Source organism: Pituophis catenifer, unplaced genomic scaffold (genome assembly GCF_029215685.1).
Source record: "Pituophis catenifer annectens isolate HBS135680 unplaced genomic scaffold, rPitCat1.0.hap2 SCAF_2, whole genome shotgun sequence".
Lineage (NCBI taxonomy): Eukaryota > Metazoa > Chordata > Lepidosauria > Squamata > Colubridae > Pituophis > Pituophis catenifer.
In genome coordinates, this window is record NW_027256882.1 from 73,187,916 (window position 1) to 73,205,054 (window position 17,139).

The 17,139-nt window shown below is 37.1% G+C and overlaps 2 protein-coding genes across 3 annotated transcripts in view; one reads left to right on the forward strand and one right to left on the reverse strand.

The window, feature by feature from the left end:
* Window positions 1-676, reverse strand: part of APPL1 (adaptor protein, phosphotyrosine interacting with PH domain and leucine zipper 1) — a 35,908-nt gene extending 35,232 nt beyond the window's left edge. For both annotated transcript variants that reach the window (XM_070936960.1, XM_070936959.1), the window contains exon 1: window positions 565-676. In XM_070936960.1, coding sequence (XP_070793061.1) covers window positions 565-618 — 54 coding nt within the window. In that variant the 5' untranslated portion in view covers window positions 619-676. The remainder of the gene's footprint in view (window positions 1-564) is intronic.
* Window positions 677-7,455: 6,779 nt separating this feature from the next.
* HESX1 (HESX homeobox 1) lies at window positions 7,456-10,860 on the forward strand. Its single transcript, XM_070933629.1, has 4 exons — window positions 7,456-7,648; window positions 7,850-8,049; window positions 8,384-8,485; window positions 10,762-10,860. The coding sequence occupies exons 1-4, from the start codon at window positions 7,456-7,458 to the stop codon at window positions 10,858-10,860; spliced, it is 594 nt and encodes a 197-aa protein (XP_070789730.1).
* Window positions 10,861-17,139: the final 6,279 nt, after the last annotated feature.

The following is a 17,139-nucleotide window of genomic DNA, read 5'->3' on the forward strand; positions in this document are numbered from 1 at the left end:
CCGAGGCAGCCACTGAAACGATTTTACACAACAACGCAAGGAACAAAAACAGAGACGGCCCTTTTTTTCCCCTTTCTTTCCCCCCAACGCTCCCTGAACTTCTGTAGAAAACAACCGAAGTGCTAAGGAAGCCGCCTCGGTACCACACTGCTCTATTTCTCTCTCTCACACACACACACAAACAAACACCAGCCCCGCAAAAAAACAGCCCTCCTCTGGCTCCGCAACCTTTTTCAAAGGATCCCTTCAGCTTTTTCCACGCGAGATCACGCCACGCACCTTCCACCTGGCAACACCTGCACCGGCCCTGCCGGTTTTAAGGCGGACCCCCCGACCTCCCCTTCGGAGGGGCCCGCGGGAAAGACGCATCTTCTCCCTCTCTCTCGCCCGCCCGGATGGCTTGAGCCCTTCTCGCCTCTCCCGGGAGCGAGCACGGCGGCAACAGGCTGCGTATGGCCTCCGAGCCGCCTCAGGGCGAAGGGAGCCACCTCCCCAGGGCTGGAAGGGGGGCAGAAGGAGCCTCTCCCTCCGTCAACCTGCTGCTGCTGCGCGGGGGTCCCTCACCTGAGGACTGTCTTCCAGCGCCTCTTCGATAGGCAGCTTGTCTATCCCAGGCATGTCGGCGGCTGAATCTTCTGAGGCCAGGCCAACCCCCTCCTCGCCGCACCCAGCCCGACGGCCCTGTTCCCGCCTTCCCCCGCGCCTCCGCGAACCCCGACAGGCCTGCTCCGTTCAGGAAATCCCGCCTCGCCGCTTCCCCGCGGCCGCCCGTCCGGACAAGGAGAGGCCGTCAGCGAGCCTATGCATTTCCCTATTGGCTGGAAGAGCGGCCAGTCTGGCTGGGCGAAAAAAGAGGCGGGTGCTTTTGTCAGCCTCGCGGGGGTTTGGTGACGGGGGGGGAGGGGAGGAGGAGATTGAAGTGTGGGGGGGGGGTGTCACTTGTGGGGCTTCCGGCCCGTCGGAGGGGCAGTTTCTGTGGGGCAAAGGCGCAATTGCGCCTGTATATGCTGCAGGTGGCGCTGCACCCTGGGCTCCGCTTCTGTGCGGGTGGTCCTCCTTATTATGTCATGTTGCCATGATTCATCTAAAATGGTAGAGTGGGAATTGGATCTCATAAATATTAAGATGGCAATGAGCTCATTTAGGGCTGATTGGCAAGAGCTTAGTGTACCCGATTTAGAGCAAATGGCAATTCAGGATTGCTGGGAGAAAATACTTAAGTGGATATTAATTTACTTCTTCAGAAAGAATCTGAATCTCCGCTTGAGTTTTCCATGCTGGTTAATTTTCCCCCTGGGTTATGGAAAACGTGAATTGGTTCTGCAAAAAAAAAAAAAAACATATTTCATTCTCAATTTGCTTACTGACCCTCTGCAGTGATATTGGGGGCTTTGCAACTATGCCCCAACTGTAGACAGATTTTTTTTTTTAAAGGCAACAAGGACCTATGAAGGAACTATAGAAAATGTCCACTTTATTTGCCTTAGATGTAACTGCATGTCCCAGATGAATACCTTGATCTCGCTTGTGAGTGTGAGATCCGGCCATGAATGATGTGAATGGGTTTTAATGTTTTAATTTTTAAATGTTTTTATAATGGTTTTTTTAAAAAAATGCATTGTAAGCCGCCCTGAGTCTCCGGAGAAAGGCGGCATATAAATTGAATTAATAAAATAATAACCTCCCAGTATATATGCTTATTATATTCTTTGAGCATTAGGTTGTGTGAAAGGGACATAACATAACATCTTAATAGCTGGCAGCTTTTCAGTGATCTTGGTGATGGATAGATTGCATGAATCTACAAATGGAGGCAACAGCAGCAAAATCAAACTTTTTTTCTACTGTTATTACTATTTAAACTGTGGTGTCTACTTTCTTTGTCATATCTCATTATCCTCTTTTTTACATTAGGGTTGACTTTAGGATTGCTTTATTTTATTTTATTATTTTATTTTATCTTTATTTGTATGGCTGCCCATCTCACAAAGCAACTCTGGATGAGGAACAAAATTTAAAAAATGAAAACAATTACAATACAAACATGAAAATGCATAGCGGCCAAGACTAAATCTTTCATCAAGAAACAGAATTGTAGTTTATGCCAGCCTTATTGTGCCTTATTGCTTCCCTGTTAATCAGGGAAGTCTCTAAAATGATTGGTTACTGAGCACATTAATGAGAACCAGTTTGGCCCAGTGATTAAAACACCAGGCTTGAAACTGGGAGACTGAGATCTAGGCCTGCATTAAGTCATGAAAGCCAGTTGGGTGACTTTGGATCGGTCGTTGTCTCTCTGCCCAACCTACCTCACAAGGTTATTGTTGGGAAAATAGGTATGAGTATTAGGTATGTTTGCTGCCTTGAATAATATAATAAAGGTAGGGGGAAAATAAATAATAAAAATAATTACCTCTCCTTCCAATTCATTATCAGTTATGCACACTGTTTAATCCAAGTTTATTGCTTATTGCATTTTCCAAACCTGAAGTGGTTGACATTTTGGGTTTATGGAAATGGACTTGTAACTGATGATAAATTTTGAGTATATCTCTGTTGGAAACTGAGGCAGGCAAGGGAGTGGGACCAAGCGGGGAGTTAGCCTTGAGCCTGTGGGCAGCTGCAAGAGACCTATGACAACCCACCCACCCCGTCCAGGTTCCATGGAACTTTATCTCTTTGTTCTCAAGGAAGGGCAAGCAGTCTGGGGAGATTCTTGTAGAATAGACAGAATACAATAAAGTAGTTAACTTGAACTCTTTCATGTGTGGATCCAGTTGCACCTGCCTGTCAATATCCTAAATTTCTGGAAACTTCAAAGAGAGACATCAAGGTCAGGCAATAAGATAAGCCATAAACTTTGCTTGGAAAACAGCATACAGTGAGAGGGGGATGGTAGTATGTATATGTGCTCAATAATTGAGTTGTTCAGCTTAACATGCTGTACAGAGCTTAACATACTATACAGTCTATCTTTTTATAAATACCTGTTTAAAATGAAGCAGACTTTTATATTATTCTGTTCAAATACTGTTTTACAAAAATGTCAACCATCAGAATTAGAAATGAAACCAGAGGGTGAAGAAATTGTACTTATCCACATAGATGGTGATTTATCTAAATTAATAACAGCTGAATGGCAATTGTTACCCTTTTAAAAAGTAAAATGCATTGAATACTTTAAGAAAATATTGTTTTATAATATAGGTGAATCAAAGTCATAAGGCTAAGAATGACTTCAGTATCAAATATTTATTATGTATCATATGAAGTAAACTCGCAAAGATAAGCCCTTTAAAAAATAAATTATTAACTAAGATGTATTTACTAAGTCTTTATATTTTTTCGTATTCTACTTTTTCTCTGTTTAAATATACCAAGATAGCTAGGTTGCCAAGTATTTTACTATACTGGCAATGGTCTAACCTTTCTTTTAAAAAAAATAATATGAGGAAAGTGGAAGAAATAAAATAGATTACATGCCCAGCCTGATATCTACTATTTGCAATTATTCTTAATACATATCTATCTGTCATTTTTATAGGCCAGATTTAAATTCCTAAACTACTGGTGGACCATGGAAATACGACCAGGAGGATGTTAGGCTTTATTCAGCCTCCCATTAGTTATTCTAGACCTCACTGATTTGACTATTCCAGTCTTAGGATAAAGCAAATATGCATTATTGTTAGTATAGCATCTTGGCTTGAATAATAAAAAGAATTGCAATCAAGAAGTTTAGTTTGATTTTTGTCTGCTGTGCTAGATGTTCATGGCCCACATTTATTGTAATGGTAAGAAAATATTCATACAGCAACAACTCAAAGAAGGCTGAGAATGTGTATGTCTGATTAGTTCCTGTAACTTTTTCTTTCCGCTCAGGCAGAGCCTTCACAACAGAGCTCCCTCATGACCAACAAGCATTCCTTTTCCAAGTCCACAACTTCTCTTACATGTTCTGGAGATGAAGCATAGAATGGAAAATTGGCAGACTCAAAGGGAGAATGTCATATGGTCTTCAACATTATTTCAAAACTGCTTTATAGATGTGGCTGGACTTCCAGCAAAAGTATAACATCTCAGTGTCTGGCTTAGCAGACCGAGAAAGAGTGATGGGGAATAGAAAAATAACCTGATCCCTGGCCAATATCTGGGAAATGTTAACAAAAGGAGTTTCCACTCTTATTTTATAGAAAATTTATTTCCCTTTTTCCCTTTCTATATGTAATCCATTTGCAAGGCATACAATTATCAACTAAACCATTAACTAATACAACATTGATTGTTTTATTTATTTTCTTAACTTTCACCTTTTAGGCTAGTAACAATTAAGTCCTTTCCAGTTAATTAAGGAAGACTTTATTATTTGCTCTAAAATAGGAGTTCATGGACGCTAGGTGGCAACATTACAGAGCTGTACTGCAGTTGAAAATATTGTTTACAAAATATAGTAATTATTTGTTTATAAAGAAAGACGTAATGAAAAATAACACAACCATTTTATTTTTGCAATATTTGTTTTGCTTACAACATTTGAAACAAAGTGGTTTTACCAAGAATATTGCCTGTTTCCAGGTACGACTAGGTTTCAGATTCATCAATACACAAATGTGCGCTTTCTCTCTCTCTCTCTCTCTTTCACACACGCACACACGCACATTTGTGTCAAATATTGCCCACAGCACTGACAAGAACCAAGGAGATGCTTGAATGTGGAGTAAGTAAAAATTAGTCAACCTAGGAACAAAAAATGATAAAGAAAAAATGAGTGTATTTTCCCAAATGCTTAGGATAATCCTTTACAAGAAATAATGATAAATATATGTGCAATATTCCTCATAGATACAACAGTGACCAGCATTTGTGGAATTATGGTGTACTTCTGGACATAACTTGCTAAGACCCAAGTGCCCATGCTACTAGCAGGAAACTAGTTAAACTGTTTTAAAGCTTATTTTTGAGTTTACTTCTCAGTTGTTTCTTGATACAAGGACAGAAAATTGACAATTCTCCTATATGCTTAAAAAGAAATCAACATCAATGGTCTTTTCAATTTTAAATGTACAGCTTTAGCATATAAAACTAAAAAAACATGGGGAAAAAACAAAGGTAAAAAAATATAATAAACAGCTGGTTTAAAATACTGTATATTACATTTGACTACAGAGCATACTTTTGGTCAGTTTTTCCATTTTGTCTTATGTTTCAAAAGTAAAATATTAAAAATATCAGAGATTGTAAAACTGAAGTGATGCAACTGTCCGTTCATGACAGAAAAATATTTTTCGTTATGCTACATACTTGGAAATCCAACTCTTCATACTGATGAGTTCCAAATGTTTGGTATAATAGTTCAAAATTGCATTCACATCTTTCAATGTTATTACTCTTTTCAAAAATCTATTTATAAACTTATGAATATTAAATTCCATGTCATAGTGGTATCCCTTTCATATTATACTTTCAGTTTAAAGAAACAGACAACTCTTTCTAAACATTATTTGAAATGTCCAGTAAACAGGAAAAAAAGTGGTATTTGACTCTTGAATTAATCTCTTCTTAAGAATGACGAAGCATACTTGATATTGTATTCTTTAAGACTTTGATTTGAAAAAAAACCCAGCAAGTCTTTATTCCAGAGTTCTTGCAATACTTGATGTCTGCCTCAAAATATTAGGTCATTCATACCCTGGTCGGTTCCCATTTAAACTACTGGAATGCGCTCTACATTGGATTGCCTTAGAAGACTGTCCACAAGCTACAACTGGTCCAGAATGCAGCGGTGCATAGAGTGTTGGGAGCTTCCAGTTTCACCAGTTGCATAAGTTGCATGAACATTCCGTTTCCTTCTAGGTCCAATTCAAGATGCTAGTTGTCATATTTAAAGCCCTAAATGGAATGGGACCAGGTTATTTGCAAGATGGTCTTTCCCTGAGAACATCTGCCCCCATCCCACCAGATCACATAGGATAGACATACCTTCGGTCTCTTCCCTGAAATCTGCCATCTAGCAGAACATAGGAGGTATGCCTTTTCCAAGGCTGCTCCTACTTGTGGAACACCTTCCCCCCTTACAGGCTCCTCCATGAATTTGCTGTAGCTGAAGCCCATGCAGTTGTAATCCTAATGCATTTTGGTTGTTCTCTGCTGAAGGACAAAACCTGACCTTATTCTCCTAATTTACCTTATCACTGTCGCAAAACTGTTACATATCAGCTTGGAATTCACTAAATTGTTATGGGAAAGTCTAGGTGCAGCATCATAAACTATGATTTGTAAAGCACAGTGGTTGGATCCAGCTATCATCCTAAATCCAGACCAGACCTTTTCCAGCAAGAATGGAAAAGAATGGAAACATAATATAAAATGGGATAAACAAAGCAAATATCTTTGCTCTTACCTTTCTAACCCACCCAAGTGAGAGTGATTTTGGTGGCCATATAAATTTTCATAAATAAAGTTATTGGTGAAATTCATTACCTCTACTGGTTTAACTGGCCTTTTATAAATTTCATTTGCCATCACAATATATTACAAATTAGGATGAAAATAAACGTTTTTCGTCTCACTGAGCATCAATAAAACAGGTTATGTTCTGGCTTTTTCTAAAACTATGGTTTCTGGCTTTGATTTTTATGGGATTTTTCATACAATATTTGATGGATTCCTCCAAGAATGCCAACATAACACTACCTTTGGCAAGTTGGGTGGCATCCAAGTTGATAAGCAAACAAACAAAATGGCATCAAATTAAATTCTAAGCTAAGAAAATAGAAGAGCAGCCCTTTTTACAGTATTTCATTCAAGTGTTCTATAATCTAACTACTTGGAAGACAGTTACTGAATTCTGACAGCCCAATGCAGTGTGCCTTATGCCAAAGACTATTGTCATTTTAGTGACCATGTTCATCATTACATATGCATATGAAAAAGCAAACATTTTTTCCTCAGGATTAGCCTAATAGCATTAAGAGATTATTTTTAAATTTTCATTGGAAGAAAATGCACTTAAATGAGATTACTTATTACTTGACTGGTTTCCTATCATGCTGTTTTGTTTAGGTAAATGAAGTCCATAGGAGTATTATTTAAAAACAAAACCGCCACCAACCAAGCCCTGATTTTATACATTAATGATTTCAAATAAAAGACAAGTGTTATACTTGTGCATGGGTGCTTTTGAAAAAGTTAAGTCTGATACTCTGGTTACAGGAGATAACACTTTTTGTTCTTCTTGGTGCACTCCCTCATCCATTAGTTGCTAATTACTTGGAAACAAATAAACAATTAACTCCTCTTGCCTCTTGGTGGGAGAATCTTCATTGACATGCTAAAACTTTCTAATAAAAGATTTTAATTAATGACGTGGCAAATCCAACCCCCTTGTTGACAAAGCTATAAGAAAAGACCTGTTAAGTAAAAGCTGAATTATGGTGTGGGGAGGTTGGCAAAAGAATGGCAGGCAGATCGTTGTATGCTCATAATGCAGCTGCTTCTTATCATCATCAGAATAAATCCAGTCTTGGGGAAGGCAAAAACACTTCCTTTTCGTTTTCCATTGAAAATATTTTGGGATTAGAGCGGGAAAAAGATGGTACTCCAGCTGCAAAACCTCACAGGCCATGGGTGGATAAATGCAGTAATTTAGGTAAGATGGATGTTAAGATTCATTTCGATATTTTCTTCACCTTTTTTACTGTGTTCCTTTGCTTTAAATTATAAACCACGTTTAAAAGTCAAAATGTAAAGAAAATCAGATTATTGTGTTTCAGCTCTGTCTCCGAGTTTAAATTACTCTATAACAAACATTTTTCTACTAATCGTGTTTAAAATGCTTGTGACTTTTCAGGAGAAGATTGTTTGCCCTGCCTGCACCTCTCTTCAATATACTATGCACTCCCTTTGTATAATACAAGCAACTGCCAAAAAGCTGAAGAAAGAGTTTTGAAATGTGAAAACTATTTCGCAGTGAATGAAAGATTTTCTTACAAAAGGGACTTGAGTTGGTACAGAGGTAGGAGGCCAAGGACTGCATTCACTCAAATCCAGGTAGGGATTTAGCCCATTTAACCTATTCATGCAACTAAGAATGGCTGTTTTGCTTCCTGCATTCTTTAATAAGGGGACATTGATTAGAAAGAATCCAGAAATGCCTGTTTCACAAGAATCTGTACAATCATACATTTACTGAATAAAAAGGTCCACAGATGTTATATCTAATCAGCATTCTGAGCTCAAAATAGCTTAATTGATTTCTATTGACTTGAAATATTTTAGAATCTTATCCAGATTTTTATTAAAAGCTTTGGCTTTATCATGAATGCTTAAAATATTTTGGCAGTGAAAACAAGCAAATAACAGAGTTTTTGTCTATTCTCTTTAGATAGAAATACTGGAAAATGTTTTTAGAGTGAACTCTTATCCTGGCATTGATGTTAGAGAAGACCTGGCTCAAAAATTAGATTTAGATGAAGACAGGATCCAGGTAACTTTACATGTGTGTATTTATGTATTTGTGCTTGTATTACTGGAATCTCAAATATTATGTCTGCTTAGCAAGAGTCATAATGGATGGGAATAATAATAACTGCCAATATTCTGACCCTGACTGAAGAAGTTAACAATACTAGTTCACTTTGAAATGTTGTATGAAAGAAAAAATAGGGGAATGTTATTTTTTTAAGTAGAATTTTACCTTCTAATTCTACTTATGTTTGCAGTACAGTAATAACTGGATAATAAGGTAACACATTTTAATATCTATCATAAAAAAAAGTCTGTTGCTAAGACCTAATAAGTAGGATCCATATCCAACTTAATTCAAACTGACTAAGTGGAATAATTTTTTTTCTGAAAGATTAGGTTCATATATATCACATTAACAGATGTGCTAAACAAACCACAATGATTTATTCTACATAACACATTAAGCCACAAATAAACTAAATACACTATGGCTTCATGCAGTGTATGAAGCCTCGAACACTGAGTGGGATTTATAACTATATTTGCCACCACAGCAGATGGCAGCATTTACCAGACCCAAGAGCCTAAGTGTCAGTTGGTTGGTATGTGGCTAGAAAGCCTTAGGGCTCTAGGCTAAGGGTGGGTGGGGGATGGTTTAAAGAAAGATCCTAGAAAAAGGCCAGGTCAAACTGCTTTCTTGTTGATTGATGGTTTGCCACCAAGTGGGTTTTTTTACTTCTAGGGACCACACAGATAGCAAGAAAATTACAGGGATGTGCTCATTAAGTCACCAGCAGTCAAGTTTGATTCAAAGGTATCTTTGCCTTTAAATGTGTTTAGAATAAAGCCTAAAGCAGGGGCGTCCAACCTTGGCAACTTTTAAGATCTGTGGACTTCAGCTACCAGAATTCCCCAGATTGTCATGCTGGCTGGGGAATTCTGAGAGTTGAAGTTTACAAATCTACCCCTGACCTAAAGGACATCTTTTCATCTGGTTTTTAGATTCACAAAATTTCTCTTTTCTAACAAAGTTAGATATACTGGTAAGTAAGACTTAGTGACTTACAATTTTGAAAAATCACTTCTGAAAAATCTTGCCAAGAAAATTACAGAGACTTGTCCAGGCAGCATCCAAGAAATGGGACAAAACTGAATGAAAGAAGAAGAAAAAAGTCTCAGTGAAGAGAATGGGACTTATATCTGAGTAAATATGCAAAGATTGCTTTCCTAAGAGCAATCTTTTAAAATGCATGGATGTCCATGTAAACTCTAAGAATACATCTTGACCGGAAGGTGGTAATAATAATACCAATAAGAATAATTAGAACAGATGCTTACCTGTCTAAGAATGCTAGCCAATATTTTAATTTAAAACAGGTATAATCTTAAACCAATTACAAATTACCTTTTTGTTTTATCTGCATTCAACTTAACTGACTTTATGTTTTTTTTAACTTAGTGAACATACGGTATTATTTTATAAGCCAATACATCATTGTTGGCAACAGGGCTTCCTGCACTGGTGGTTCTTAGATGCCTGGATAGAATTCCATCTGAAGCTTTGCGCTTCACTGAAAACAATGATCTTTTGAAGCCAGTCCTAGATAGCAATAACTGTCTTGTGTTTGTTTGTTTGTTTATTAATCATGTTTTGAAACCACCCATCTCCCTCACTGAGTTTTCCTGAAGAAGTGTTGTTTCTCATGTTTTACTGCAAATATTCACTTTAATTTGAGACGAGAGAGTTAAAACTTTAATGGAATGTGCTACTTACATACAGAAGAGTCTTGGTTCCAATCTTAGATTAGAGTAAGGCTGAGAAGACTATTCTATATGAGTTAATAGAATCAAGACTCACTCAAGCTGACAAGTTATTTATTCTTTATAAGCAGCTTCTTGTATTTTTACCTGCTGGAATTTTATTAATATTACAGTTTTAACCTTGTTTAGGGACACGGTGTTACTTGTTATTTGTCCCAGCTTCTGCCAACCTAGCAGTTCGAAAGCATGTAAAAAATGTAAGTAGAAGAATAGGGACCACCTTTGGTGGGAAAGTAACAGCGTTCCATGCGCCTTTGGCATTGAGTCATGCCGGCCACATGACCACGGAGATGTCTTCGGACAGCGCTGGCTCTTCAGCTTTGAAACAGAGATGATCACCGCCACCTAGAGTTGGGAACGACTATCACATATGTGCGAGGGGAACCTTTATCTTCACTTTAACCTTGTTTACCAAAAGCTTCTTTTTACAATACCATATTATTATTAAACATGTACTTTTTCTCTCAATTTTAGATCTGGTTTCAGAATCGCAGGGCAAAACTGAAAAGATCCCACAGAGAATCACAGTTTCTAATGGTGAAAAATACTTTTTCTCAAAAAATTATAAAATGAAAAGAAATATGTAGAATGCATTATTTTACTGTAGTAGATGAATTCATCATAAACCACAGTATGTTATCAGAAATTTATCATATTAAGATAGGTTTCAATGTTATTTTTTACATGAGTGTAATGATTTTATTGTAAAAGTAAACAATAAATATTATTGTTTCATGACTTGTGTGATGAAAGCAGATTTCTGTAACTAGTTTAATAGGTATTTTCAGAAGGAAAGAAGACAAAACTCTGCAGTTTTTGTAGTTCACTGTCTTAAGTATTGGTGATGTATCATTGAAAAACCATAAAAATTTCACATACCTCAATGCAGTATCATAGGAGGTTCTATATACTGATTTTCTCCATATCCATGCTAGTGACTTCTAAAATGCAATGTATGGGAATGTGGAATGCAATTCAAAAATTTCATATGGAAAACTCATTACCCAAATTTCAGTACCTGTAGGGAGTCCTGCTGGGGCAGAATAATTCCTCAGCAAAAACCTTTCAGCTTCCATAAAATTTGACCTGGAATTAAGGATCTTTTCCTGCAGAATGCTTTCTATAACTGAGGAATAGTTGTGTTAATTGCGGTACATTTTATATGTGTGTATGCAGTACATGTGTGTGTGTGTGTGTAAAATATTCTACCTGGCATATACATTTTGGAAGTTGGTAAAAAAAATTATGTACACAAGTGATACAGGTGATTAAGTCTACAAAATACTACAAAAAAATTTGTTAAATCTTAATTGATTTACCATCTTTGATAAAGATGACTTATAATCTTGCTATATATTACTTGCTATTATATTATATTTCTACTTTCAAGATAGATAGTTTGAGCAAACCATAACGTGGTATGTTTCTTTTTGGTAGTATGTACTAGAACAGTTAATTTAATAATTATTAAAATGGTGAACCAATTAAAATGGTTTATGGCAATGAATACATCCAGTTTGCTCAGAAATGTGATTAAAAATTGTGGTTATTGTGGGGAAAATGGTAGGAGGGAATATTATGTGCATCACATTCAATTGTACAAAGTGCAGTAAAAGTGGGATATGAATAATTATAAATATCTGAAGGAATCATGTCAGAGCATTTTGCTCTCCTGTGGTTCCCTTTTAACCAATTATTGAAATTTTCTTGCCCAATTAGAGTACTACCTAGTATCTGAAGTCACATACCTTAAAGTGGAGACGTATTGTTTTCATGGGTTTGTTTCCATATCAAATATATACTCAACATCTCCAACCTGATGTAATACAGATCTGGCCACAACAACAACTCCAAGAATTGCACAAGGCTGTAGACTCAAGGTGTCATAATTGAGAAAACTGCTATAAATATTTGGAACTGCTATAAATACTTATCAAAATTCTATACTGGAATGGGCAAGTTAATACTAGAATAAGAAATGATTGGATCAAGGACATTCATAAGTTCAGCATTTACCAGGGCTTACATTCATATAAAATTTTAAAATTTTGAAAATTAGAAATGAACTTCAATAGCCAATCAGAAGCATTTTAAAACCAGACAGCAAAAGTATTTGCCTTCATTCAAGATTTACCTAATCTAGAAATTTATTTAATTCAAAACTCTGATTCATAAACTTCAGGTGAAAATTCCCTGATTTGGGCTGCTCATGCAAAGCTAACCCGTTTTTTATGAGTTATAGTTTATGGTGAGTGCATTTGTTTGTTTGTTCTACTAGGCTTATATTCCTTGTAGATGTACGTGTGTGTATTTACAGCACCACAAATTCATCCTAATTACTTTCCTTCAGGAAGTTTGCTCAGTTTACTAATTTTAACATGTTCCCCACTTTATTTTTAACTTCATAATGATGGACTTGTTCTGCATGAAGATATTTATGTATTTTAAGCATTTGCTTTAGGCATATTTTTCTGTAGAATTACTGGATTTCCACAAGGATGCCATTGTTTATGATCTAGGAAGAATCAGGCCCTTTTGACAAGTTGATTATTTTGAGTTGTATGTTTTCTTTTTCTTTTTTTTCAGTTTATTTTATTTCACTGAGGATTTGTTTTCCCTCAGCAGTTAACATTACATTTTATAAATATCTACTAAAAATAGATTCAAGTAACTTCAGTGGTGCTTACTCCTAAAATATCTATACTGTACATGCTAGCATTGGTTTTAATTGTCCTGATAACGATGAAATCAAGGCTGTACCTGAAGCAATTTTTTCCACTTTTCCTCTTTATGAGTTGCTTTGCTATTTCCATGCATGAATTATCCAGCACTTTCCTCACTAGATAAAGTATATGTCTATCATAAGTATTGAAATGCAGCACCATGAAATTCAGATGTTTGTCTCAGGAGATAAAAATAGTACTCTAGGGATTGGGTAGGGCACATACCGTATGTTCCATTATCCAGCATGTTGAAATACAAACTAGATAAAAGTAGACAAAATTAGAACAATCAGACAAAAATAATTTTACTAGTGAATTACTATGTAATCACTTCAACAAAACTAGTGATGTAAGTTTAGCTGAGACCTAAGTTGGCCTGATAAAGTTTTATCATAATATGGAATATTATGACAAAATAATATTTTGTCATAATTATTAATATTATTTTCCTTACTTCCATGGAAAATAATTACATACATGGATAATATGGATGCTTTTATTTTAGTCTGGAACTCTCACTTTATATTATATTATGTGGTTGTCATGTTTATTCTTTTCATACTGTATTTTAATGGTACATTTGATTAGGAAATATTCATAGAACTTATATACAATGGTCCTACAAACACAGTAATTCTTTTTAGAAATTCATTGTACGTAGGTTTCTGGGGAAGCCAGAACTTCATGCAAAAGGCTTAGCTAGAACCTACCTTCTCACAGTCCCATCTGACCTCTATTTATGTATTGCCTGTATGAAATGGGGGTGTTAATTTAATTTTTCCCACCTAAGCCAGACATAATAACTGGCACCCTCATTTCTTCTTCTATAAAAATTGGGTAGATATAAGGAGTCACAGAAAAAGAAGCTACTTCTGATTTTTTACCTTTTTTCCCATGTAATTTCAGCATCTTTCTCACAAATGCAACAGTACATTATGGACAATGTAAAAATTACCTTTTGTGGTTTAACTTTCTTGAGGCAAAGTATAGACTTAGAAAAGTCTTCACAAAGTCTTAACTCAAATCATGGCTTGATATTACGGAATACGGCAGAATATAATCTTGGTAATAGGAAGGTTTACTGTTTTGAAATGCAGAGTCTTCCCCCACTTATTTTTTGTCCTACCTGGTATAACACAAACACAAAGGGTTGTCCAGCACTTAGGACTGGATAGGACAGTAGCGAGTTGCACTGGACCAGGCAGTACCATCAGCAGCAGGAGAAACTTGTTGGCAACTGTCTCTCCAAGGCCCAATATCTCACATTCCTCTCTCTAAGCCAGGGGTGTCAAACTCTTATCGTCACAGCTTCATCACATGACTTTTGCCCCTTTGCTAAACTGGACGTAGCCAGCGCATGATGCATCCGCCCATGGGCTGTGAGTTTGACACCCCTGCTCTAAGCTATTAGGAAGTACTTCCTGCTACAGAAGCACCTGAATCTTCTGTGAAACCAATGAATCAATGAAAACCTTCAAACTGCCAATGTATTTCTCTGGCGGGCACTATCAGTGCATTTCTATATCCTTACCTGGTCCCAGGTGCCGAGACTCCCATCTTCTTTTCTTGCATTACTCAGCAGAGGCCTTGTCAAACCAGACACATGCAAGTGATTGACCCAACGCTAATCAAATGTCTGTAAAGAAAGGATGCAACTGCTTCTCATGATGTGATCATGCACCATTTTAGAAGCTTTTTCACACACTTGTTTTATTTTAGGAGCCTCATTGGGTTGTGTTGCAGTTTATATACTTTCAAATAACATAGAACATGTGTATCTTAGCAGGTTGACAAAGGAGAAAGATTTTGAGGTACAGTGTGGAAAGCATCTTAATTCTCCATCAATGGAGCAAGATCACATTATGTATTTCAAAGAGCATATTGAAAATGAATCTTGTGTGAAGATAATGTATATACTGTATAATTATTTGTAAAATATGAAATAAATTGACTTAATTGTTAATGAGTTAATTGTATAAGACATTTATAACGGAATAACAGAGTTGGAAGGGACTTTGCAAGTCTTCTAGTCCAACTCTCTGCTCAAGCAAGAGACCCTAAACCATTTCAGACAAATGACTGTCCAGTCCCTTTTTAAAAGCCTCAGGTGATGGACAACCCACAACTTCTAAAGGCAAGCCATTCCACTGGTTTATTGTTTCTCACTGTCAGGAAATTTCTCCTTATTTCTAGATTGTTTCTCTCCTTGGATAGTTTCCATCTATTGCTTCTTTTTTTTTTTAATTTGATTTATATGCCACCCTTATCCGGAGACTCAGGGCGGCTTACAATGCGTTAAGCAATAGCCTTCATACTTTTGTATATTTATACAAAGTCAGCTTATTGCCCCCACAAACTGGGTCCTCATTTAACCTACCTTAGAAAGGATGGAAGGCTGAGTCAACCTTGAGCCTGGTAAGATTCGAACCTGCAGAAATTGCAGGCAGCTGTGTTAATAACAGGGTGCATTAAACCACTGTACTACCAAGGCTCCTAAAGGCTCTTGCCTTCTGGTGCTTTGGAAAATAGGTTGACTCCAACTTCCTTATGGCAGCCCCTCAAATATTGGAACACTGCTATCATATTGCCCCTTCCCCATCCTTCTTTTCACTAGACTAGACATATCCAATTCCTGCAACCATTCTTCATATATTTTAGCCTCCAGCCCCCTAATCATCTTTGTTGTTCTTCTCTGCATTCTTTCCAGAGTCTCAGCATTTTTTTTAATATTGTGGTGACCAAGTGTAGTCTTACCAAGGCCTTATAAAGCAGCATTAATATCTCATGTGATCTTGATTCTATCCCTCTGTTAATGCAGCCTAGGATTGGACTGGCTTTTTTGGCATCTGCAGCCCATTGTTGGCTCATATTTAAATGATTGTCCACTAGGACGTTTATGAAAGGTTGGTTTTATTACATAACAGGTTTTTTGTTTTTTTTGTTTTTTGTTTTGCATATAACAATAATTTTTTGAAAAAAGTTTAGGATGAGAAAGTAAAATTATTACTATGGTTTGATGAAAAACTGCCAAATTATGGCTTATGAGGTTATTGAATAGCACAGAAGAGATAACATAATCACAATATGTAAATCTGGTCCTAATGTAATTTTATACAATTATAAATTGATACAATTAGTGAGCACATCCCAATACTGAATGGGCAAGCCCAATTGATTCCAAAATAGTCCACATATAGCAAGCAAAAGGGGTCTTCCATTCCTCCCATTTCCAGACACCCAATACACAAATTCTCCTCAGATAGGAAGTCAATCTAAATAACATGTTGGCTGGGGAAATGACAGTCAGCTCCTTCCTTCTGGCCAGACAAAACAAACCTTTAATCCCTATGGAATCCCAGGATAAAGAGGGTGGACAGGTAATGCTTTGGTTGATGAAAACCAAAAATTTTCCCCAGTCCCTTTTTGTTTAAAATGCTGCCTTGGGATGTAAGAGGGAAAGTGCTAGAAAATATATCCCCTCCAGAGGTGGGTTTCAGCAGGTTCTGACCAGTTCTGAAGAACCGGTAGCGGAAATTTTGAGTAGTTCGGAGAACCGGTAGTAAAAATTCTAACTGGCCCCTCCCCCATCTATTCTCTGCCTCCCAAGTCCCAGCTGATTGGGAGGAAATGGGGATTTTGCAGTAACCTTCCCCTGGAGTGAAGTGGGAATGGAGATTTTACAGTATCCTTCCCCTGGAGTGAGGTGGGAATGGAGATTTTACAGTATCCTTCCCCTGCCACACCCACTAAGCCACACCCACAGAACCGGTAATAAAAATTTGAAACCCACTACTGACCCCCTCCCCCCAAAAAAAGGAAATTGAGAAGAAAGAACAGAGAAATCACTGGAATATATAGCTGAGGGAAAAGAGAGCAGAAGATGGATGTGAGTGAGAAGTCTTTGGATTGGGACCCAAAAATCTCCGGGGGGGGGGGGGGAAATGAAGTTCCTCAGGTCTAGATCAGTGCTATAAAGAACTAAACTTTAATTCCTGGAAGATAGAATGAAAGAGAAGTCCCAGATCAGGACCCAAAAGACTTCAGGAAAACAAAGGAATATGGTTAAATTTTATGTCAGTCTCTAATTTATTAAGGGGGTTATCTAGGTAACTGTTGTTTCACAGGAATC